General features: G+C 42.5%; 1 protein-coding gene across 1 annotated transcript in view; it reads left to right on the top strand.

The window, feature by feature from the left end:
* The first annotated feature begins 595 nt into the window (after window positions 1-595).
* The window catches only part of RAVER2 (ribonucleoprotein, PTB-binding 2), a 63,004-nt gene continuing 37,117 nt past the window's right edge, over window positions 596-26,482 (top strand). The window contains exons 1-3 of the mRNA XM_015428094.1: window positions 596-907; window positions 19,113-19,179; window positions 25,504-25,973. Of these exons, the coding sequence (XP_015283580.1) occupies window positions 734-907; window positions 19,113-19,179; window positions 25,504-25,973 (711 nt within the window). The 5' untranslated portion in view covers window positions 596-733. The remainder of the gene's footprint in view (window positions 908-19,112; window positions 19,180-25,503; window positions 25,974-26,482) is intronic.

Genomic DNA, 26,482 nt, shown 5'->3' with positions numbered 1-26,482 from the left:
GCCAGGAGCTTTTATTTGCTACTATTACACTCCTCTCTTCTGTGGCGTTCCAGAAGCTATCTGACTTCTGCTTTGAAAACATTGAAAAGGCTCTGAGGAGCGCCGATATAATATTAAAGTTCTGGTAAAACATTAATTCACTTTTGCATCGGGTTGCCAGCCACCTTTAGCACCGTGGGGGCGGGAGCGCACGCCGCTTTGGGTTTTTCCGACTTGAACTTCAATAGGTTTCGTATCTACATCTCTAAACTGGACATTTCTGTAGAACTGCTGTCTGTCGCGCAGCGGTTAAATGTAGGAGCCCAGCTTACCCCCCCCCCCCTTTAAGATTAGTAAAACTTGTTAAGGCCAGTCTTTCCAAAGTCAGTGGGCGCGCCTGTCCTTGGAAGCGTGGCGTTTGCTCTTTACCCCACTGCAAGCAGCAGCTGAGGCAATTTAACGAGTGTACAATTTCTTTCACTCCCTCTGATTGCCGTTGGAGGTTATGAGGCAGAAGTGTAATGATGTACTTTTAAAGGGCGGGAGGGCGAGAGAGGAGGCAGGCGAGACTTTCTCTTCCTTCCTTTGTGTCCCGCTGAGGCGCAGTTCACCGCTGCTAGTTCCTGCGCTCGGGGTGGTGCCGAGCTCGCTCGCTCGCTCCCATCCAGGCTCCCTCCTCTCAGCCCGCCTCGACTGGCCCTCTGTCTCCCCCCGGGCTGCGTGAGAAGAGTGTGTTCGTGTCTGGGCCGGCAAGATGGCGGCAGCGGCGGGGTCCGGCACAGAACTGCTGGAGGAGCCCCTCAGGGTGGCGAGCGAGACCCCTTTGGCCCCCCAGGAGATCGCCCGAAGGCTCCAAAGCACGAGGCGAGAGCTGAGCAACAGGCGCAAGATCCTGCTGAGGAATCTGCCCGCCGAGAGCAGCAGCCAGGTGGGAGACACACCCCGTCCCCTCCTCACCCCTGCCCGAGGCGTGGAAAGTGCAGGTCAAAGCCCCGGCCGGCGGGCGGGCGGGCAGCCGAGGGCAGCACAGGACCCTCCCCTGGCTTGGGGTGAGGAGGGGAGCAGTGAGGGTGGTTGGTGTGAAATTCATAGCCGACACGCAGGTGGGCGATCCCCATATCTAGGAGTGCAGAAGCCCCCCCCCCTCCAGCAGAGATGAAGTTCGATAGTCAAGGGGTCTGGGAGCGGGACATATGTGGGCATCAGTAATGGAGGAAGCCACAGTCCTCTCTTCTAAAGTGTTGGGAAGGGGGGGATATAAATGTTCTGGAGTGAAGGATGTCTGGTAGACCAGAAATCCTGGCAGTCTTCTGGAGGTGATAGATGTGTGTGGGTGGGAGCTTGTAGGACCCCATTTGGAGCTGCCAGAGGTAGCCTGCCCTCCCTTTTTGCTGTTCCCTGGACACAGAGAAAATGTGAGACAGGTATGCACCTCTTACTGTTTTTGAGACTACCATATATTTTATTAATATAGTTTGTATTCCTGATGTACCCTATATTCTGGGGCGTAGGGGAGCAATGACTGTGGTGCCTGGGTAAAGAGAGGAAGCTCAGTATCCCATAAACTAGAATACCAGAGCAGCCAGGAGTCACTCTTGTTAGAACGAAAGAAATGAAACCAAAGGAAGCAGTTTTTCCTTGTATTCTTTTGCCTGGAAGTATGCCTCTGTTCCCTTGCCTGTGGTTCCCAAACCAGCATCCTGCTCATAGTCTTGTTTTGATTTTGGAAATCATATGCTCTCAGCCTGCCCTATGATCTATCTATTGTTAGGTGTCTCTTTTACAAAGTCTGTGAGTTAATTTTAATGAGTCGTTAGAGACATTATTGTAGTGTAGATGGAAATACAGGCTCAAGATTGTTTGAGATTACTATTTTTAAAAAAATTGTGGGAAAGTGCTGGGTTGATGTAACCAACACACAAATTGCCTATATAAATTGCATGTGATTGACAAATTAGCCAGGATACTCTAGCTCCTAACATGATTCATGTTTTACTGCATGCTGGACAAGCTGAGTGACACAGTTCACTCAATATGCTTTCTCCTGGGAATGGGGATGGGTGGGCTTAAACATGCTTGCAGTATTCATACACACACAAAAAATCACCATATTTAGATGCATAAAACAGCTACCAGGATTATTATTCTAATGAAATATACTATTGTGGTAAACTTTTTGTTTCAAAGATTGAAAATGATTTCAGATCATTTAATATGTAGGGCTGTATTTTTTTTAAAAAATCATTTGGCCCCCAACCCAACTATCCCCTTCCTAGTGGAGACCCATTTGTAGCTTTAATTTGTAATGGCAGCCAGAACATAGGAAGCAGTGTAATTCAGCCACTTTTCCGTCCAGTTCAGCACTGTATAGTCTGGTAGCATTTCTTCAGCATCTTGGGTAGTGTTTTCTGCAACCTTTGCTACATAAGACCTTTCAAACTGGGGGTTACAGAATTATGCATGGGATAGAGAAGATAGAGAAAGATGTACTTTTCTCTCTTTCTTTCTCACAATACAAGAACTTGTGGGCACTCAGTTAAAATTAATGAGCAGTGGTCTTAGAACAGATAAAAGCAAGTACTTCTTCCAAAGCCACAAGGTATAGATGGAACATTATGTCTGGGACAGTTTTGCTCTGTATTCTTGGTGCTTGGGAGGCAACAGTGGGAGGGATTCTGGAGTTCTGGCTCTGCTGGTGGACCTCTTGATGGCACCTGGTTTTTGGCCACTGTGTGACACAGAGTGTTGGACTGGATGGGCCATTGGCCTGATGCAACATGACTTCTTTTATGTTCCTGTGATGGCAGGGATCAAATCTGGAAGCTTCACATGCAATGGTAGGTGCTCTAGCACAGAAATGAAGCACAGTTCAAAGCCTCACTTAATCACAAATCTGACATATAGGGTGGCCAGCTCCCCCAGTGGAGGTGGGACCCCCTGCTGCTGATTAGATGGCTGCTGGTGGGGGGAAGGCCCAGGTGATGTTGGTGATGTCACTTCCAGCATGCACAGGAAGTGATGTCATCACACAGGCTACATCCAGGTAATGCTCTGGTATTTGGGCAAAAACTCTATGGTAGAAGCCATTTTTACCACAGAGTTTTTGCCCAAATACCAGAGCATCACCAAGATGTTGCAGCTTGATGATGTCACTTGCTGTGCATGCCAGAAGTGATGTTCCCACATCACCTGGGCCTTCCTCTCTCTCCTGGTAAGTCCACCCCCATGTCCCACCTGTTGCCAGGAGAGGGACCTGGCAACCCTACTGACATAAGAAACTGCAGTACTCAGAGAGACCACATTCTAATCTTTCTGGACATACTGTTGTAGATCTAAAGTCTCTGTTCTACAAAACAAATGCTCTAAAGGAATATTCAACGAGACAGCTAAATTAGAACTCATCAAGAAATTAAACAACTTTTATCATCCTGGTTTAAACTGATACTTGGACTTACTACAATTTCTAGTAACCTACCAGAACCCATGTTTTAGAACCCTTTATAGACTGTTCTTAACATGCTGCATCCTAACATATCCTTTTACTGATGTTGGTTAATTCTTTCATGCCTCAAATAATTAGTTTGCTATTTACCTTTTACTGTGCTTTTGTTTATTTTCACTGCATGAGAGAACTGCTAGAACCTCTGATCTCTCTCACTGTTGGTTACGTATAACTAGAGGATCACACCTAATTTGATACCAGGCCTCTCTTTGCTCAGCTCCTCCCCATTTCCCCTTCGCCTTCTGCAACTTTCTTAAAATGCAGTAAACTGTTTTCTTCCTCCGTATCTGAGGAAGTGAGCTCTTACTCATGGTAGCTCATATTGGAATAAATGTTGTTAATGTTAAAGGCTCCACTGGACTTTTGTTTTTAAATCATCCTCACTGCTGCTGCCTCAGGATAGTTGCAATGAAGGGCTGGGATGAAAACAGTGCAACTGTGTGTGTCCTCATATGCAATCTAGTAGAAGTCACTGAGTTAATCAATGTGAGAAATAGATAGCAATGTCCAAAGTATAATTCAAAAAGACTCAGTGCAATGCCAAAGCTAAAATACAGTCCAAATTATGGTTACCACTTATAAAAAGGTCTTACAGAAAAGCTTCATCTTGCCTACCTTTCTAAAACTTATTAAAGAATGAGTCCTCTGCACCTCTTTGGGCAAGCTGTTCCATAATGATAACATAACATAATGATAACTGAAAATGATTGGATTTAAGTTACAGTGGAACAAATCAGTGTATGGAAAGGGATGCACAGGACACATTGCTCAGATAAATGTAACTAAGTGGTACATATCAGGAAGTGCATCCTTCAGATATGCTGCTCCTGGGTTGTAAAGGATTTTGTAGGTAGGCACCAGCATCTTTAACTATATCCAGAAGCAAACAGGCAGCCAATTGAGATACTGAAAATATCTAGCCCTTGATCAGAGATGTGTGACTACCTTCTGTACCATAATTGATTTAAAAGATTACTCCGTGGAGTGCACTACAGTATCTGGTCTCAGGTTATGCCAGAATAGATACAAATAGCAAGTTACATGAGTATGAGTACAGCTTGTAAACGGGATGTAACTGAAAAAAGACAGTTCTAGCAATTGTACCAGCCTGCTTCTCCATTAGCAAGACTGGATCTAGCAGGATCCCCAGACTCTTCACATGATTAGTTAATGATAAGCTAGCACTGTCAAGGATGGATGAGACCACTACCACCACCAAGAATCTTGTCCTTCTGAACCAGCACAATCTCCAACTTGTCTAGATTCGGTTTCTTCTTCACCCACCACAGCATCCAGGTCCTAGCTGGAGACATCAGCTGCGGCTTCTGGAGGAATAAGGAAATGTAGATTGGCTGTTATCCATATACTGATAACAGCCAATTCCAAAGTTATGGATGATTGGCCTAACATAAATATTGAAAAGCATAAAGGAAAGAATGGAATCTCATGGGAGCCTGCTTGATTAGTCTCAGATTGATGAGTCTTCACTTTCTGTGGCAGGAGTCCCCAGCCATTTTGAACCTGTGGGCACCACTGAAATTATGGCACAGAGAGAAAGGCTCAACTACAAAATGGCTGCCACTGGAGGCAGAGCAAACCATAAAATGTCAGGGGATGAGCTTATCTCCCTGCAGGTTTAAACTGCAGGTTTTTATGCTGGACATACAGCAATGTAATACTGAATCAACCACTAGAGGGTGTAAAACGTGCAGAAAAGGAAAAAAAAACAAACTCCCAAAGCAATAGGAACTCACAAGAGAGGAAAATGAGAATGCAGAAGAGCCCGGTATCCTACAATATAATGTAAGCACACCCATCTCATGAGCTATTGAGTATTCTAGCCTCTGCAGTAATACTCTTCCAGTCCTTCTTCAGTGATTGCTTTGCAAACTGAATTGAGTTTTGTTTCATGGATATGTGATGCTTTAAAGTGCTACAAGACTCTTGGTTATCTTGGTTGAAGCAGACTAGCATGGCCATCCTTCTGGAATTTGTCTTTTGCATGAGTATAGTAATACCATTTGCAAAAAGAATCAGTGCAAAAGTGTCTCTGATTTTATTACAGATTATAATTCTGAGTTTTTTGAAAATATGTAAATACATTAAATGTTCCTCATTCTTTTTGTCCACTAATGTTTATTTTATTTATTTATTTAATTCAATTTATACCCCGCCCTCCCCGCAATGCGGGCTCAGGGCGGCTTACATAGGGGCAAACACCAATATAAAACATAATTAAAACCATTTAAAATCCAACAGTACAAAACATTCATAACGAGTTACTGACTAAAGTGCTCTAGGTGTTCAACATGAAATTTTAGAGATGGCATATTTCAACTGTTCAGCATCGTCTGCTCCAGGGAAGCATTGATGTTCCCTCATCCAGGGCCAGGTGAAGATGGAATAATGATGATGGTAGTAGCGGCTCCTACTCATACGCCTGGTGGAAGAGCTCCGTCTTACAGGCCCTGCAGAACTGCACAAGGTCCTGCAGGGCCCGGATCTCCTCCGGGAGCTCGTTCCACCAGATAGGAGCCGCCACCGAGAAAGCCCTGGCCCTGGTAGTGGCCAGCCTGGCCTCTTTGGGGCCTGGCATTGCCAGGAGATGTTGGGTCCTGGACCGAAGTGCTCGCGGGGGAACATATGAGGAAAGGCGGTCCCTTAGGTAAGCTGGACCCAGACCATGTAGGGCTTTAAAGGTAAGAACCAGCACTTTGAAATGAATCCGGTACGCTATTGGCAGCCAGTGCAGCGCTTTCAGCACAGGCTGGATGTGCTCCCTTCTAGGAAGACCCATCAACAGCCTGGCCGCAGCATTCTGCACTAGCTGCAGCTTCCGGATTTGTAATTTAGTTGCTGCTGAAGGAATAAACACTTGAATACGTAGTCATTTATATATACTGCTATATAGTAATTACCAATACTGGTAGGTCTGGTTTATCCACAGATGACAAGTTGACATTTAAGCTACCTACCCTTGAAGGGGACACATACAATGTTGATGGTGGAGAGTGTTTCCTGGGGCAACCTTGATAACTAATTTTTAAATGCTAGCACCACTTTTATACTTACAGACATGCATCAGTATAAAAGTTTTTTAAAGTTCTTGTGTTTGCAGCATATATAGGTTTTGAAATTACATCCCTACCTCCTCCAATCTAGGTAGAAGATAGGCAATGGTCCTGGTCACACGAGTGGGATACTGCGCCGCTAAAGGGAGGCAAATTAGAGCTGGAGCAGAAAGAACCACGGTAGCGCGATCCGACGCGCCCCCGTGGCTCCATGCTCCAGTCTTCGGCAGGCGATCAGATGTAGCGTGGCAAAACGGACATTGCGCGTTTGTGTACATGTGTGGGATGGGGGACGGCACTGGCTGCGACAGGCTACCAGCGCTTCCCCAATCAGCCTCCTGGAGTTGCCGCGCGTCATCCGGAAGGTCGTGCTCTGTTGCCGGTACCTTTTCAATGCGCGTTTTTGGGCTGAAGGGACGGATCGGGGACGGTTGTGTGACGCTTCCCAGATCTTACGGTATGATCGTGCCCGTTTGATGTGCCCTCAACCCGTCCGTTTCACGGGGCAAATCCTCCCTTGTGACTGGGGCCAATATTTATTTTCAGTGAGTTGTAACTGGTATCAGTAGTAATTATTTATAGAAAAACTTTGAACTACTAGGATCTGTGTAGAAATAAAATGAACAGGTTGCTGCCTGAAAGCTTAGGGTCTAAAAACATAAGGCCACAGGAAAGAACTTGGAGTGGGAAGTTGGAAACTTTGCACTAGTTGGTTGAGACTTTAAAAGTGGAAAAAAGAATTGAAATCTTATACAATAGTTAATCTACAAGGAAGAAAATAGTCAAAGTATAATGCAGCATCAGGAAAAAACTGCAAGAGAGAACAGATGAATTTTTGATCATTTCTAAAAGGAATATAGGAGGGCAGCCAAATATCTAAAAGGAAAAAGCTCCCATTCATAGAGAGTTCCTTCTGAAAGAAGACAGAGATACAAGTAAGCACAAAGGAATAAAGTTTAGCAAGTAAAAAATAGACGCAGCAGCAATAAAGATGAGGCAAAATCACGAAGATAAGGTTAGAAGAAGTTTAAATAACAGAGAGAACCTATAAAGAGAACCTTATAGAAATGTAAGGTGATTGAAGTGTAAAGAAAGAAAGAAAAATAGTTGAACAGAACAGAGAAGGCTCGTTAAGCTAGTAGGTAGGCCAATAAAGAAAATTTTACAATAATCAATGCTGGTAGAATAAGAGGCTGAACAAGAATTCTATTAGAATCAGTGGATATGTGAGATACTAATTTTGGAAATAAAACCAATGAAAAACTAGTTGGAACAGCAGCTCACATCACTGCTAAAAAAAGAAGAAAGGAAGATAATACATAAATTGTGCACTTGCTGAGAAAACAAAAGAGCAATATTGGAACTATCTGTGGCGCATATGTAGGCTTCACAGGGTTTTCCCCCCAGGTTTCTTTAATGCTTTAAAAGCATAGGCGTCAATGAAATCTGTTTATAATCTCATTCAAAGTCATTAACCAGTGCTGCTAGTCAATATCTTATGGCTGCTTCACGGAGGAGATGCAACGAATTGAACACATCACCCTCTACCCTCCATTCACGCCAGGGAAGTCTGTAGGTGTGGCTTCAAATTCCCTCCTGCAGTCATGTTCCCTTTTGCCAAACATATGCAGGGAAGAAAACATGGCTATTCTTGCAACACCACCATCATTCCACTGAAGTTTTCTTAACAGAAGAACCCTGATAGAATGATCAAGACTTCTCTTGTGCAAGGACTTGGGTCTTGGGGTAGGATGTGGGGAGGAGCTAAGGAGCACCACCCTCTCACTGGGCAAGAGGAATTCAGATATTAGGGCAGCAACAAGGGAACATATAACTGCACATTCACAGAAAACATAATAAATCACTGTGAATGGCACTTATGTAAGAAACAGGAGCCATGGGTTCAGATCCCACTAATAAGAGGATACTGGGATGATGGCTGAGCCCATTTTTTGTCCAGCAACAGCAGCACAGCAGAAGGGAGAGTACAGATTAGCCCCTGCACCTCATGCATTGGGTAACAGTCCTCTAACCCCACATTGAGTTTTGCATCATCAAACACAATCATGTGGGATGGGTCACTCGTGTGATAGGCTGCCCCACAAGTTAATCATTTTGGCTGGCAAATCCCTAAATACCATCACTCTGCAGCAGAGAAAAAGTTCATTGCTGCCACTTGTTCTCCATCTCTCGCCTTGCTGCATCATTCATGCTGCATTGCTTATAGGACAACCAGCAGTGATCGGGGGTGTGTGCAACCTCAGGAGCCCTCCCCCTTGCAAGAACATACCTCTGCCATCATTGGGTGATCCCTCCAGCTTCCTCTCAGTGTGAGTTCCATGCAGAGTTAGTAATGAGCACTGAGGTGGGAACTGATCTTTATCTTTCAAGCCCCAGTGAAACAGTGACACAGGTATGACACAATCTACACATTTATTGGACTGCATCAGGCACAGAGTTCTGAAAGCAAGACAAATTAATGGGCTTGCCAATTCTCTTGTTCAAGCATGGCTCCTGAGCATTTGTGATTGTAAGACATTCTAAGCCACACAAGGCCTTGGGGATGTGGTGCTATCAAATTTTTACTCTGCTTGTGTTGAGAGGGGATTTTTAAAGTTACTCCAGAGTTATTGCCAGGCTAATGTTATGCCAGCACTGAGGGCATGACTGAAACTGTGGAAGCTTAGGATACCAGCTGTCCCATTTAAGGTGCTAACTGATACCTTATTTATAGTCTGCCTTTGTTGCTGAGTATCAAGGCAGGCCCTGAGGATACCCATTTCTACTCCCGCATCAGAGTTATACCGGTGTAGTTTAGATATGATGGCATATGGCGTAGTTGTTATGCAAAGCTAGGCAGAGTTTAGGATGGCACCGATAGAATCTGCAGAGTTCATTGGGGCTTATTCCCCAGTAAAGGCTGCAAACGTGTGCTTGCTGATATTGGAGAAAGACTCATTAAACTGTGTGGGCTTCATTAGTACATATGTGTAAAATACATTGGGTTCTTGCTTCCAGGTAAACACATACAGGACCATGATATAAATCATGTCTGTGTGAGCTTTCCATTAAACGTGCTGACAATTACGAATAGAAAAAATAAAGTGTAAATGGCCTTTAATGTGGCTGGTGATCTTATTACATTTATAGCTTGAAAGACATTACAATATTACTGTAATGTGTTTTTCTGATCTAAATGGCTGTAAGAAACTGGTTTGAACATAGTAGCTGTTCACGGTTTCATTGTCAGAGCAAAAATTGTTACGAGCTATTTTAGCACGTTTATTTTCATGGTGCAGATAGGTCTTGTATAATACTGCAGTGAGCATTACCAAAAATGGAGTTCATTGCATAGATGTTTTCATTTTCATTAGCCATGCTGCCTGTTGGAATAAGCTTAGCATTCATTTTGTATCAGAGTTGTTTTCCTAGATATCCATAGCAATATTAGATTACATGCAGATAAGTTTGAAAAACTTGGTGTCTGAATAAGTCCCCCCCCCAATGCATGTTTTGTATCATCCATACCGAGCTGACTAATAATTCAGAGGATACTTGGACAGAAATATAGATTTGGCTTTTTGTTGTTGCAAATAATGTGGTTTCAGTACTATTTACTGTAAATATATTATTGATCACTGTCTTTGAACACTATGTAAGCAGATGCTGATCATAAGCATTTGCATTCTTTGCATTCTAGAAGTGTAGTCCCCAGAAATACTCAAGTATAATAAGGGAAAAGATTAATTTGCCTTTTGGTCTTGGTCTGAAATCTAATGTCTGGATCAGTAGCCAGAGGGTTTGGCTTCTGAGGGAAGAGACTTTGGGAGTCAGTGGTTTCTGTCGGAATTGTCAGAAAAGAACTTCTATGAAAAAGAAGAGGGACTCCATTGTCTAAGATATATTAAAAACCACTCTGAGTAAGAATTCAGATTCTCAGTCAAGAAAGGTACAACACTATTTTATGCAGACATATAGTACTGGAAGAGAAATTTGATAGGAGGTTTGAGGAGTTAGAACTCCCAGACGAGCCAAATAGTAAAAGGAGCTATTACTTCTTAGGGACAAGAAGAACTACTTCTAGCCAGTAGGAAGGAGTTGGGAAGAGAACCCTGGTCTGTGATAAAGGCAAAGAGCTTAGACACCTCTAGAGTTACTGGAAAGCTATAATACCAGAAAGGAGAAACCAGATTTCTAAGAGGAGAAATCTAGCAACTATAAGCAAACACTATTCTATAGAAGAAGCGTTAATAAGAACTGTATTAGTGCTGAAATATATTAAACAAAGTACCTCTCAAAGAAAGAACTAGAAGACCTTGGAACTAAAGAATAAATATACTCTCTTGTATGATCTAAGGTAGAGGTAGAGGAACTAGAGATCAAATTGCCAACATTCACTGGATTATGGAGAAAGCAAGAGAGTACCAGAAAAACATCTACTTCTGCTTCATTGGCTATGCTAAAGCCTTGGACTGTGTGGATCACAACAAACTATGGCAGGTCCTTAAAGAGATGGGAGTACCAGACCACCTCACATGTCTCGAGAAACCTGTATAAGGGTCAAGAAGTGACAGTTAGAACCGGATATGGAACAACTGATTGGTTCAGCATAGGAAAAGGAGTACGACAAGGATGTATATTGTCACCTTGCTTATTTAATATATATGCAGAGTACATCATGCGAAATGCTGGCCTGGATGAATCACAAGCGGGAATTAAGATTGCTGAGGAAAAGATCAACAACCTCAGATATGCAGACGATACCACTCTAATGGCAGAAAGTGAAGAGGACCTAAAGAGCCTCTTGCCCAGGGTAAAAGAGGAGAGCGCAAAAGTGGGCTTGAAGCTCAACATCAAAAAAACTAAGATCATGGCATCCGGCCCCATCACTCTTTGGCAAATAGAAGGGGAAGTCGTGGAAGTAGTGACAGACTTCACGTTCCTGGGATCCCAGATCACCGCAGACTGTGACAGCAGCCATGAAATTAAAACCAGACCTGAGGGCTAGCAAGCCTACTCTGTAAAATGGACTTGTTGACCTGCCTGACAGTAGTGTGATTATTAAGATACAGACTGAGAAATAAGAGTCCAGTGTGGTGCAATGCCTTTAATGATGCCCCCCCCTTTTGTGGGCTCCTCCCTGCCACCGGCCAACTGGCCAGCAGGAAGAAATTCCACTTCAAAACGCATGTGAAGCAATGTGCCTACATCACCCGGAAGTGACGTAGGAACATCGGTGATGTCAGAGGGTGACACTCTAGTGTTTGGACAAAACTCTATGGTTGAAGTCAATTTTACCATAGAGTTTTGCCCAAAAACCAAAGTGTTGGCCCCAGTGTAGGCACGCGCATACTGTCACTTCCAGTAACATCAGCATGTCAGGGCAATGCTTCCAGCCCCTGGAACATCCCCCCACCAGTGAATCAAAGGTACCTGGTAGCCCTAGCTTGGATTGAGAATGTCAAGATTAGGGGTGTCAACTCTGGGTTTGGAAATATCTGGAGATTTGAGGGTGGAACCTGAGAGAGTGGGGGGGAAGGGGAGGGTCCTTGGTAGGGTATAATGTCATGCATTCCACATTCCAAAGTGGCCATTTTCTCCAGAAGAAGTGGAACAAATATTTAAATAATAAATAAATACATAAGTAGTTTATGTAGTATGAAGATCAGCTGTAATTCTAGGACATCTCCAGCTCCCTACCTAGAGGGTGGTAACCCTAGTCAGGATTAATTTTTTTCCCCAACCATGAAGCTCACTGAATGACCTTAAACACAATAATCTCTCAATACCTAAAATAGATGTGTGCAAATGAAAAAATGTTATGTGTCCCTGCACTCAGTCAAAGAAGAGCAGAAAACAAATGCGGCAACACTGAAGTATATGACTTGTTGCTTTAGTACGCCATTATTTTCTGCCTATTCTTGTTCATGGTTTGTTATGCTAGATACCGGAAACACAGTTTATCCTAAGCAAGGCAAAAGATGCAGCTCTGTAGCAACAGGCTGGGCGATTCCAGTGCTGAATACCCACGTTCCACTGACCAGGAGCTGCTTAGACAGCAATTGCAGCCTTCCATCCTGGAACTAGAAGCCCTATTTGTAAGTGTGTACGCTTCACAGCTTTTTTAAGAAGAAAAATATTAGTTGCCAGAAAGTCCCCATAATCTAAATACAGGTTTCCTGGATCAGTTTAATGTGTTGTTTAAATAATTTTTCAAAATGTTGTACTATTGGCAGACTATTCTGTCCTGATAATAGTAAGCAATGCTTGTGGAATTTTCAAACATGCTTTCTACTGTGCCTTTTATAAACATGTTAAACAAAAAAGTTATCTTGCACAGGAAAAAACCCCTCCTCTGTAGTGCCGTTTGCTTTTTCTGAGATGCAGACTTTTACCCAGTGATACTGAGAATGCAAAAGACTTCAGAGAAATGCAGCCCATTTCAAACCATCAATCCCTGTGACAGTTGGAATCCCCCTTCTGGTTACAATTTCTCTTCTCCTACCCAAGCTAAGCCATTGCTCAAGAGTGTTTGATTACTGAGAAGGAGCAGTAATACAGTATCAGTGTGTAGATGGTCTGAGCTCCAGCAGCATGTTTTATTAACATGGCATTTGACAGCTGTTAACCGGTGAAATAAGAGACTGGTGTCCAATTCAACTCAAAAGAATACACTTGATCCTGCTCACATCAAGCCCTATTACTCACTAAGCTATCTATATTGAATTAGCAGGTTGGCAAGATGGGAGTGTGCTGTGATCTAGGAGACCTTTTATAATGAAGAGATGCATTGTATCAAATTGGGTTTCATGAAAGCCTTATAAGTCATTGTATATATAAATGGCAGTTTAGAGCTTAGTCATGCTGAAGTTATGTTGTGGACACATACATAGGGTTGCCAACTCTCACTTGGGAAATTCCTGGAGATTTGGGGGTGGAGCCTGGGAAGAGTGGGATTTGAAGAGGGGAGAGACCTCAGGAGGGTATAATGCCACAGAGTCCACCCTCCAAAGCAGCCATTTTCTCCATGGGGACTGACTTATGTTGTCTGGAGATCAGTTGTAATCCTGGGAGATCTCCAGGCCCTACCTGGAGGTTAGCAACCCTATACAGACATCAGAAGGTCAAACATGACCTACAAACAGGGAAGCTATATTTTCTCCATGAATATGCTGTGCTTTCCTCAAAGCTCGCGGGGCAGACCTCACCTTGTAGGGAGAGACTAGGTCAGGAAGCTAGTTTTTCAGGTGGCAACAGTGATTTGGAGATGATTGAGCTGGACCTGCCTTGGGGGAGAAAGAATTGCTGTCATTATCTCCACCAAACTAGTTCTCACTAGACATACTAGGTTCTCACTAGAGCCTGAGAAGACCTGAAGGATGCTTTTGGTTGGCTTCGATGGATAGGAGAGGGGTTTTTTTTAATGTTGACTGTTGGCCTGTTCCTCACACTACTCACTCAGCCTGTAATGAGGCAGTTTGTTAACTACATCATCCTGAGAAGATTTGGTATTTTCCTTCCATCTCTTCTCCTGGCAGCCTTGGAGGGACCTAAGTTGGGTAGTGTGACAAGCCTTTACTGGCTACTGAGAGGACTCACACAGCCTGTTATGATTTTGAGGAACCAGGTTTGTTTGTTTTAAACTGTAAACCTTCCCCTCAGTTACCAGATGTTTTTAAGGTAGCAAGTGTAAAGGCTCAGAGTTCACTGCCATGAGGTAAGCTTTGTGGTGAGCAAATAGAACACAGCGATTGATGAGGCAAGAGTTGTATATAAATAACAAAGATTTATTTATTTACATATTGGTTTCAATAACAGATCAGCAGCACAAGTCTTCAGGTAGTCAAAGGAGAAACGTGGCTGAGGCACATGGGTTTCAGCTAGTTATGGCATCAGAGTGCAATCTGAATTCTGTTTTACCCCTCACAGTTAAAACAGGCTGTTACTGACTAGCCACTAGGTTGGATCCTCTCTCACACACAGGATTCCACTTACACCAGCCTGCCCCTTCCCAAGAGTCAGACCAAATGGTACAAGGTCTGCTTATTAACAGAGACAGGCCTAACAATTGGGTACTCTGTTCTGTCCCAGAGGTACAGCTAAACCCCTCTGCCACACTACCAGACAGAGCTGCCTCTCAAATGGTCTATTCTTTTGCTGAGCCACACCTGAGATATCAGTGCCTTCTCCTTGACCCAGACCTGCATTCCCTCTGCACTCTCCTTGAGGCAGACCTGAACTGAACCTGAACTGAACTCCTGCTTTGCTTCCTTCCAACATTCCATCACCCTCCCTGAAAGGTGACTGGATTCTGGAGCAGCACTCCCATAGGCTCGGCTGAGTGGCTGTTTTTCCCTTCAGAGGCAGGGACAGCCTCCTGCCTGTCCAAGGTAAAAAGGCAGCATTAAAATATTTTAAATAAAATTTTAAATGGCAAAGTTGTCCCAGTCCTTTGACTTGCATATGACTCTAAAAGCAAAGCAAGTCTCCCCCCCCCCCTTTTTTTCTTTTTTGGCTTGATCAGCATCTGTAACTTTTACATAAATTCATTAATTTGGAATTATTTTTCCAGACCTAAAAATGACATTGAGTGTTTTCATGTGTATTAACATTACCTGTGTATTAATTTGTGAATCATTCTTGAATATTTATTGTGAACTAGCCTGATACCCATGCTTCACTACGGTATTTAAGTTCTGTAAATCCAGTTATAATACTGATGATGTGAAATTTGAAATGCGACATTGGTTGTAGGAATTCTAATGGAGAAGATTGTAGTGTAAGAAATGAAGTGAGACATACATACTTTTTCTCTCTCTACTGAAGGACCTCTCTGGTGGTTCTGCCCTCAGGTGCTAGGATCACCAGGCTGCTTGATGAGCTCACTCTGGAGCAGGCCACATAGAACTGTCCATTTAAGAAGCAGTCGTCTGTTAAGTCCACTCCTGCCACCTGCCACGAAAGTGATAGCCTTTCTACTTGTGTTCCTGGATTGTTTTGCTCATATGGAGACTGTGTTCTTCTCAGCACCTCAGGGTGATCTTGCTGGTACTTGGCCTGTGCATCTCAGTACACTGCAGGAGTACACTGGGCAAATGTCTTTGCCACATTCCTAAGTTGCCTCCTCCTTGTAGCGTTGATGTATCTGGCTCGACGTTTGCCAGGAGCTTTCTTGGGGACAGTAAGAGGTGAGAGGTGTGAGGGGGAGTTGGTGTGAGGGAGTGGTGATGTGGTGGACATTTCTTCAGGTTCATGAGGGAGGCACGCATCGAAATGGCTCCTAGAAATGTCCTTTACTATCTCCCCATAAACATTCATACCCTGGCCCTGCTCCTACACCTGACAGACACCGGCCTGTCTTGTATTGGGGGGGATTGTATTTAAAGGTATTGGGGAGGTTGGGCCAGCAGCTAAGGCAATCCTGTTGAGCAAACCTCCCCGGTGGCTGTAAGCATCCCACCTCCTCTCCTACACCTGACAGGCAACCTCCTCTCCTACACCTGACAGGCCTCCAGTGTAGGAGGGGGAGGGGGAAAGAGTATTAGAAGCCACTGTGGAGGCAGGGCTGGCAGGATCACTAAGGTGTTACCCTTGTGGCTTTAAGCACCCTGCAACCACTGCTGCACCTGACAGAGAACCGCCTGTTAGGTGTAGGAGGTGGGGGGAGTGTGTTGGAAGCCATCCCACCTCTTCTCCTACACCTGACAGGCAGCTGCCTGTCCAGTGTAGGAGGGGGAGAGGGGAGGAGAATTAGAAGCCACTGTGGAGGTGGGGCTGCACCTGACAGACAACCGCCTGTTAGGTGTAGGAGGTGGGGCGAGTGTGTTGGAAGCCATCAGAGAGGCTGGGCCAGCAGCTTTGCTTCACCTCACAGGTGTTTCTTGTCATTAGCTCTCTGCAGTCCCCTATAACTGTTGGGGTTTTTTTTTACCTCAGAACACTGAGCTCTGTAGCTGACCAATCAGAGAGTGGGAGGTGCAGAGAGGCAGCTGCCTGGCAGCCAAATAGGAATCAATGGGGGGGAGCACATTTCCCCCCTTTTGACCCCCTTCGGGGCCGAATTTCTAAAAAATCCCTTCTTAGCGAGCACCTACACCATGGTAGAGCACTCTCCCCAATATTGGTGTCTCTAGGTGCAGCAGTTTGGCCTGGGCGCTAATTTTATGGTGAGGGGACTTTCTTTTATATATATATAGATGTTGTCATTTTCTCCCTGCCCAGAGGAATTTTTCTGATTTTTAAAACTTCTGGTCATACAAATAATGACACAGACAGCAGAGCTTTGTGTTAGAATGCTGAAGTTGTAGAAGAGAGACTACTATTTCAGGGTGCTGATGGGAAGATTGTATTTTTGTCTTCTCCCCTGTATTATCTACCTGCTAACTGAAAAGTATCACTGCTGGCTAAGGATTGGGATAGAACCTTTCCCCTTTGCATGCTTTATTTCACCTGAGTGGTATGGCCCATTTTTTCTCTTCAGACTAGGGTTGTCAGGTCCTGTCCACTCACTGGTGGGAGACTTTGAGGGGCATCCCTGGAGGGGGAGGGGATGTCCCCAACATGAGGACATCACGCAGAAGTGATGTCACCACATTAGGGAGGCAGTCTGAATTCAGGCGCACGTGGCCCCCACTTGTGAAACGCATTTAAAGGGATCCTTGAAACGTTTTTTACAAGCGGGGGCCGCCAGTGCATGAACTCCAATTGGCAAATTGCAGTTCAGGCATGTGGCCAGCGGGCACCCCTCTCCCTCCTCTCCTGCAAGTTTTAAAGAGCCCTGCAGCTGATTGGTGGGCCATGTACTCCAGCCAATCAGCTGGAGGGCCCTTTAAATCTTGCAGGAGGGGAGGGAGAGGAGTGGCAACTGGTGGTCAGTCTTGGGGGTGGGGCTTCCCCCTGCTGGCCAGGTGGCTGGTGGCAAGCAGGAGCCCACGAAATCGGGGCATCCCCCCCATCTGGGGACTGGCATCCCTACTTCAGACTCATTCCTGTTTCATTCTGCCACTTGTGAAGGCTTGTTGGCTTTAATTTTGTGGTAGAAACAAGTCAAAGCAGCATTCTAAGCCAATAATTAAAGGGACAATAAATAATAAGAAAATGACTTCTGAGCCATAAAAAAGAATGGCAGTAACAACTTACTTCATATCACTTAAGTAGGCAAAGGTGGCAAAACCCTTGTGCGGTCTATTTGTAATCATCCAAGTCATATGTATCTTATCCTGTTCCATGGAATACCACTGTTGTTCACTTATCACGCTGGGCCTGAATTGTTATCTTTCCTTGCATCTCTAAAATATCTTCCATAAGGTCAAGCTGTGCAAACCCTTTTCTTGTGAATGGCCCTCTCTCCTCTTGAAGCAAAGTTTTCTGTTACCTCTGTTCCCCTTGGTTCCAAGGTGGAACCAGCTTAAACTGAGTCTGTCTATGCATGTATTGTCAAGGAGGTAGCCTCTAATTAGTGCAGTCCAAACATATACTTGTTCGTTGCGGAAGCCTTATGTCTTTTCTCGAACTATCTTGATTTAGCCTGCATGAAGATCATAACTATATGCAGTATACGAAGCACATTCCCTCTAATAGTTTAACTCCTAAATTCAGTACCTGCTACCCACCGGTGCCAGGGCATATTATAGAGTGGTCACAATACACATTAACACAGACAGTCCTGGGCATATTGCAATAACCTGCCACAGTTGTTTATAATATAAACACATATGAAGTAGAAAACAACAGAATCAGTGAGCATGTATAAGAAAAATAATTGATAACTGGAAAGAAAGAGTCCACACCACTTTAATTCTCCCCCTTCCCGCTAAATTAATGGGCAGTTTCCTTCCCTTTGCTCAACACACTAGAGGAAAAGGATGCAACAGTACACTGGAAAAAATGAGAAGCATTTAGCACTGTAAAATGGTACTACTTTCTGCATTCTTTGGGGATTTGCACAGAAATACATAATTATAGAGGAGGGAACATTCATTATAGGAGAGAAAAAGTTTACTGAAATGCACAGGAATAATTTAATTGTATTTCTCTGTGGCCTTGTGTGCTATGGTAAAATACGTTGCTTCCAGCAAGCAATTGTGATGTGTTGTGGTACAAACAGGATATAAAATAGGAATAGCAGGCAGGGAATTGCATTGGCTAATCATAGGTGTTGCCACAGCTAATTGGTATGATGTCCAGTGTCACATCTTCCGTGAAAATATGTCTGTTGAAGCATGGATCTAAGATACCATTTGTGGTGTTTTGTTTCTACAAAGAAAAAAAGTAATATATTTTAATGGAAATCCTACTGTGAGGTTTTTGATATAATACAGTAGAAATATCTTTGAACTGCATTATTAACTAAATAAACTTTATCTCATACTACTTTGTGAACTTTTATTTTCAATGAATATAGTCTATTGATATTGTGATTGCTCACATATTAATTCCTAACTAATGTTTGTTTCATATGTTTGTGGTGTAATTGTTGATCTGGAACATTTCTGGAACTGTCAATAAAAATGATAGGTTAGAAGAGTTGCTGTTTGATGCATTGTCTATCTTTTTTTCAGGAGATCCATGATTTATTAAAAGACTTTGAACTGAAGTATTGTTATGTGGACAAAAATAAAAGAACAGGTAATAACAATGGATATTAACATTAATATAGGTACTATATTGGTGAATAATTGTAATATGTTTATGAAAGATAGGAATGTATGAAGTTAAATGGTGTCTGCAATATAATTCACTCTGAAGAAGTGTTCATGTGAAAGAAATCCACCTCTGTTGGAACTGCAAAATTAAAATGGTAAAGATGATAGACTGTTCCTAGTATGAACTCTGGCTGTTACATTTTTCTCCTATTCTGGCTTGAGGGAGTCAGCAAACATTAGGAATCCTGCAAGCAGTTTTCACATCAAAGAACCTGGGAATACAGCGTTGTTGTAAAATGAAATGAAAGGCTGTTTCCATGGTACTTTATACCAGCTTTTCACATCAAGTGATTACTTAAATATGCAAAGTAGCTACCAATAATGAATTGCCACAAATTATGTTTTCAAGTTACTTATTGTCATCTCACTGGAGGTGGCTCACAATAACAGCTGAAATCCATCAGCTGATGAGATGCTGAATTATCATTATGCATTGTGTGGATTAGTCCTAGAGTAACAAGATTTTCTAAAAACAGGGGAACAATTTCCTGTACATATTCTGGCTTCAACGCAGTTTTGTGCAGATTTGTTTAGGAGGTGTCTGTGTTGATAGCAATTCCTCTGCATTTCTGTGCGAAGGTCAATTTATATTTACAGTCACTAAAATAAAGCATGAATATTGTAATTATTCAGAATACATTGTCACTTCCAGCTGAATCTATTTTTATTGCTAACACAAAGTTTTTAATCTTATTTCAAAATGTTTTATTTGAGCAAGATTTCTATTTGTGATGGAGTAGCCCTGAGCAGTCATTTGTTTAACGCCGACTTTGTTTTGACAGTTGCAAAATAAAGTTTTGTTCAGATGTTCAGTTTTACTGAGGTACATACTCTTGACTGTGAATCACCTGTTTCTAGAGGTGATCCTCATGTATATTTTGTACAATAGCAGAAGTGAAAATAAATAATTTGGAGTAGTATTACTCCTGTTGTCTCTTTTTCCTCCCTCCCATATCTATATAATTCTTTGAAGATCCAGGCATCACCCACCAAACTTCCTCTGTTGCGGATGTGTGCTTAGCATGACTCAGTCCAAAGCAAAGTATGCTGTGTGCTCTTGGAGGTCATGGGTGACTTCCTGCATTTGAGTATTGTGAACAGCTCCACATGTGCAAAGCTGCGTGTTGCAACAGTGCATGGGGATGCAGCTGCTTGTGTGAGATAGCCATGTGTGCACTCGAAGTTCCTCATAAACAAAGTATGGATGCCAGAGAGTTACCAGGTTCAGTTATTTCAGTTTTAAATGACCTCTGTGAATTTTCTCTGGTTTAATAAGTACTTCATTGAAAATTTAATTCCATACATCTTCATTCATTTGAAACACATCTGATATGTGAGTTGCAATTAAAGTGCACTGACATATGTAAATAGAATGTTAAAAGAAAACCTTAATTCTGAAAGGCTAATTTTACCTTTATATTTACAAACCAGGAAAAAATAGTGTTTGTTCATATACAACTGGGGGATATAGAGGTAGGTTTGTAATAAATAATCACTGAGTAAGCCCTCAACACAATTGATCTCTAAGATGCAAGAGAGGAGTGTTAGCTAACTTCAAAAACCACAAAGTAGGAGTTTAATATGGATAGGAGGGTGCTGAAGTATTGTTGCTCCTTTTAAAATTCACTAATTGATTATTTGACCTGACCTGGACAGCTCAGGGTAGCCTGATCTTGTCAAATCTCAGAAGCTAAGCAGGGTCAGCCCTGGTTAGTATTTGGATGGGAGACTACCAAGGAAGACAAGGATGGCTTTGCAAAGGCAGGCAAGGGCAAACCCACCTCTGAATGTCTCTTGCCTTGAAAACCCTACAGGGTTACCATAAATAAGCTGCAACTGGATGGCAAAAAAAAAAAGATTATTCACAGATTTACCACTACATCCACGTTGGGTATGTGCACCCTGGCATTTGTTTCTTTCATTCTTTCAATATATAATGTAACATAATCACATATCCTTATTAGTGAGATTTTTTTTACAAGTCATTAGTTAAATGTCTTTTTTGTTCAATTTAATAAAAAAATCTTGACATAGTAGATGTAAACTAAAACCTTGTGTAATGCAACAGTTGTTAGATGAGATTATATTATTCTGTATGTGTCTGAATTGCTATAACCGATGTTAAACTACTTAAAAAGCATAACTGGTATGTTTATAATTTATTTAATAAACCTCTTTATTATTCAGGCTTGAAAGGAAATGTTAACATTCCCATTTCTCCATGGTGTAGTCTTTCCTCTTAATAGCAGTTCTGTTTGAGCTTTGGTGTTCAGTAGAAACAGGTGATTAATAGGCAATCTGGAATAAAAGATATTTTCTGTTTTCAACAATAATCTTGCAACCAGAGCTTCCTGGAATTGACATTCAGGAAAAGATTCCATTGAAATATGATACGTCAGCAATGACTTTTAAAGTTTATTGTGTCCAGGTAGTGATACCCCCCACCACAGCATGGCAATGTTATGGCATGAGAAAATACAGTGGAAAAAAATAAGTAGATATGGAAAATTAATTGGTCATTCTATGCTGCTTTTATTTGTATATTCATTAGGCAGTTTTTGTCACCTTTCTATTTTAACTGGGTACCCAAAGTATCTGACAGTGAAACATAAAATCAAAGAACAGTTTAAAACATGTGATTTTAATGCAATAAAGAGGCTGCTAGTAAAAACAGCAAATGATTTCAATAAATAAAAAAACAGTAGAACCAGTTCTGTCAATAATTAGTCAGACACATCTAAAGTTTTATTTTCTCCAGAAACCTATAAAAATAGTGCTAACATCTCTTGAGGAAGGATATTCTATAATTTGCCAACTGAAAAATTACTATCATGAACCTCACTTAGAGCAGGTTCTTGTAAGCAAGCCTCTTTTCTTTATCAACCTCAAGATTAGACTACTGTAACGCTCTCTACATGGGGCTGCCTTTGTCGCAAGTTCGGAAGCTGCAGTTAGTGCAGAATGCTGCAGCCAGGCTTCTGATGGGCCTCCCGAGATGGGAGCACATCCGGCCTGTGCTGAAAGCGCTGCACTGGCTGCCAATAGCTTTCCAAATTCACTTCAAGGTGCTGGTACTTAGCTTTAAAGCCCTATGTGGCCAGGGTCTGACGTACCTAAGGGACCGCCTTTCCCCATACATACCCCAGAGAGCACTACGGTTGGGAGCCCAATATCGCTTAGTGATCCCAGGCCCCAGGGAGGTCAGGCTTGCGGCAACCAGGGCCAAGGCCTTTTCAGTGACGGCTCCTACTCCTGGAGTAGAATAAGCTCCCGGAGGAGATCAGGGCCCTGCGGGACCTCTCACAGTTCCACAGGGCCTGCAAGATGGAACTCTTCTGCCAGGCTTTTAATTAGGCGCCACCACTACCACCACTACCAACTATTTGGTGGCAACAATGGGGTGATGGGATGGCCCAGCATAAAGATCTTGCTACAGTATTGCGACGGGGTCGGGGCTGCTGAAGCGGGCTTTTGGGTACATCTATAGGTCACCATCTGATTCGATTGACTTGATCAAATTGGTAACATCATTGAGCACTTTATTATTGTTACATACGGTTGATTTTATGCTGTTTTTAATGTTTTATTTGGCCCAGGTTGCCCTTATTTGTAAGCCGCCCTGAGCCCATTCGCAGGGAGGGTGGAGGGTGGGATATAAGTGTAATATATATATATATATATAGAACAAGGGTGGCCAAATTGTGACTTGGGAGTCATATGTGGCTCTTTCACACATATTGTGCGGCTCCTGGCAGGGCAGTTGAGGAAGTGAGGGGGAGGCATGCCTCCCCATCAGTCTTCCCTTCTCTAGCCAGTGGTCCCCTCCCTTGGTAGGCTTGACTGGGGGGGGGAGCAGAGAAAGAAAGCAACTTTAACTTTAAATGCATTCTCAAAGCACAGCCGGCTTGGAGAAAGCATTTGTCTCTTTAAATATCAATATCTGTTTTTATCCCTTTTGTTTATGTTTCTGGCAGTCTTATTTAATGTTAATACTACTACTACTAATAATAATAATAATGTTAATAATAATAATAATAAGCAAATTTGCATATTTTCCAATTAAAACATGCATGCAATATTTGTTCAAGTTGCATTAAGCATGTTTGGCCACCCCGATATAGAACATGTTGCAAAAGTTCAATTAATTAAATAAAACTATCTAGCTCTGTTTAGCTTGAGCTGCTAATAGCTCTGATAACAGCATTTTACATTAGCCTTCAGGAAGCAAAGATTTCAGATGTGATTTAATTATTTATTGAAATTAGCATTGGTATTGCTGTGATCATACAGTATAACTTCATAAAACTGAAAATTTATTACTGTTATTGTCTTATCATGCCAGCACAGTCTGTTTGGGATTTTGATAGTACCCAAGGATTTCATGTCCTAACTTTTAATATTCTACCATATCTCATGATAAGCTTGTGGAAAGTAGCACTATAATATTTGCCAAGGGCCTTCTGAAGTTTCTATATTTTATCTTCTGATCCTGATGTAGAAATGACAGAGCAATCAAAAGACATCTCCCACTGTGTTTACTAGGTCCATGTCATTTTCCATTGTAAAACTGAAGTATTTAAAGCATAGATGAGATCCAAAGCTGTTTGTTGTGACCACTGTGGTATGTTAAATTTATAGCTGTTTGTCAATGAGCCATTAGGAGAGGTGTGTGGGGAAAAACTGGGGTTTTTTGGCTTTGGGTATATTAGCCCCCCAAATATTGGTATTCCTGATATTCCTGGGGTTTCAGGGTTTTTGGTGGGTCCATTATTCCCAATGGGGAAACTCTCCAGGTGGATGGTGGGGTTTTTTTTAAAGTACAAGCACAAAAAATGTGATGAAGCTGCTGGTGCCTGTCCTTTAAATAACCCCCAAATTTCAAGTACATTGGACCAAGGGGTCCAATTCTATGGGCCCGTGAACAGGGTGCCCCAGCCATCCCCCATTATTTCCTATGGAAGGGGGACACACTTCCAAGCTGCTTCCAGGCCAAAAGTCAAGCCTGCAGGCAGCAATCACTGGTCAAATGTCTCCCATGGAAGAACCAACAACAACAAGCCCAACAGAGCTATTGCAGAACCTAGTAATCCCAGAAGAACTACAAGCCAATGTTCCAAGACAAACAGAACCAAAATCAAACCAGAGAATCTCTGCAGTGGGGGGTTACTTTTGCAAGCTCAACAGACCAAATTGCTATGTGCAGAACCCAGGGTCACTGTGGCAGTGCAAGCCCAACAGAAGTAATGTTAAACCACAACAGAGCAAATCCAAGCAAGGGGGAGGGGGATTTTACAAGCCCAGTAGAACAAATGCAATGTATCGAATGCCCAGCAGTACCACTGTGGCAGTGCAAGCTCAACAGAACCAATGGGAAACCACAACAGAACAAATCCAAGCAGGGAGGGATTTTTGCAAGCGCTGTGCAATATTGTAAAAACTACAAAGGGGACATAAAGCAACTCCAACAAAGAATGAAAAAAAACCCTCTTGAAACCAACAAACACATTTGAAATCGACACAAGCGGCCTGGCAAGAACCTTCCCCCGCAAACACAGAAACAAAGGAAAAACAGAAAAAGAAAAGACAGTCCTTGGAAGCCTACAAGCTCTGGGTCCCAATCTTTCTGGTAAATCCTGAATATTTCTGGGCTTTTTCAGGACCAGTTTTTCAGTATCCTGAAGAATTCCCAGATATATTTGACATGCCGGATATACCTGAAAAATACCAATAAGGTGTGTGGGGAAAAACTGGTATTTTTCAGGTATAGTTTCATCTCAGATGTATCCAAATACACACTCAAGCCATATGTTAGGAATTAACTATGCAATTTTCTTTTTCTTAAATGTCCTCCACATATTAGGAAAAAGTCTCTTGTTCTATATCACACAGACCTTTACAGTTGTCAAGTGTTTACTTAGCAATAGCTTTAAAAATTACAGTGCAGCAGGCAGCATGGTTAACTCCAGCCTCCTAGTGGCAATTTTTGGCAAAGGAAGATTAATATGATTGTGAAATTTAAATATTCACTTTGGTCTAATAACATCAGCTGTAGTACATCCAATTTACATTTTGTAGTAAATATTGTTTCCATTTTTCTGCTTTTGGCACATTGCAAAATATGGCCATCCTGCTCTCTAAAACTTCTTGTGCTTTTTTTTTTTTACCAAGACTCCTCCCAAGTGACACTGTTATTAAAAGATAAACTGTGGTAGAGAAGGTAAATATGCTGCTCATTTTGCTTTTACAGCTTTTGTTACTCTACGGAATGGGGAGCAAGCTCAGCATGCAATACAACTGTTTCACCAGTGCTTCCTTCGTGGCAAAGAAATATCAGTGCAGCTTCAGCCAACCGATGCCCTCCTCTGTATTACCAACTTGCCTACCTCTTATACGTTAGAAGACTTTGAAGAGTTGCTGCGTCCCTACGGTAATATTGAGAGACACTTCTTGATTTATAGTGAAGTCACTGGCTATTCCAAGGGCTATGGTTTTGTGGAATACATGAAAAAGGATTCTGCTTCTAAGGCTAGATTGGACCTTCTAGGGAAACAGTTAGATGGAAATGTCCTTTTTGCCCAGTGGATGGATATTAACCAGTTATCTTCAGACCATGTACATTCAAGGTGCCTTTGTGTGGAAAATCTCCCTGCGGATTACACCGATGCAGAGGATATCATGAAAACTTTCTCATCGCAATACAAACCTGTGTTTTGCCAGGTATGCAAAAATATACTTTATTTCAGCTGAAACATGGTCTCTGTCTGCAGACATTATGGATTCTTCCTTTGTTTGGCATACAACTTAATATTTTTAGATAATGAGTGATTAAGCTGCATTTATGATAGTTCCTGTAGTAGTAGTAGTAGTACTTACAACCATATAACTTTCATGACTCACCTAGGCCCAGCTATTCGCTACTGTTCAACAGCAGCCACCACACAAAACCCAGTGTGGTATAGTGGTTACAGTTTCAGGCTAGGATCTGGGAGACCCAGGTTTGAATCCCCAAACTGCTAGCTGTGGGAGCTTGCTAGGTGACTTTGGGCCAGTCACACACTTTCAACTTAAACTACTTCACAGGGTTGTTGTGAGCATAAAATTATGTTAAGATGCTTTGGGCCCACATTTGAGAGAAAGGAACAGTATAAATGAAGTAAATAATAAATATAGCTGAAAAAAAGGAAGCAGGGAAAGGTAAGGATATGGGGGCTACTAGGAGGAGGGAA

This window comes from Gekko japonicus, unplaced genomic scaffold, assembly GCF_001447785.1.
Source record: "Gekko japonicus isolate JY-2015 unplaced genomic scaffold, Gekko_japonicus_V1.1 scaffold1219, whole genome shotgun sequence".
Classification (NCBI taxonomy): Eukaryota; Metazoa; Chordata; class Lepidosauria; order Squamata; family Gekkonidae; genus Gekko; species Gekko japonicus.
The sequence above is the reverse complement of the archived record's forward strand: the minus strand, read 5'-3'. Positions and strand labels throughout refer to the sequence as shown.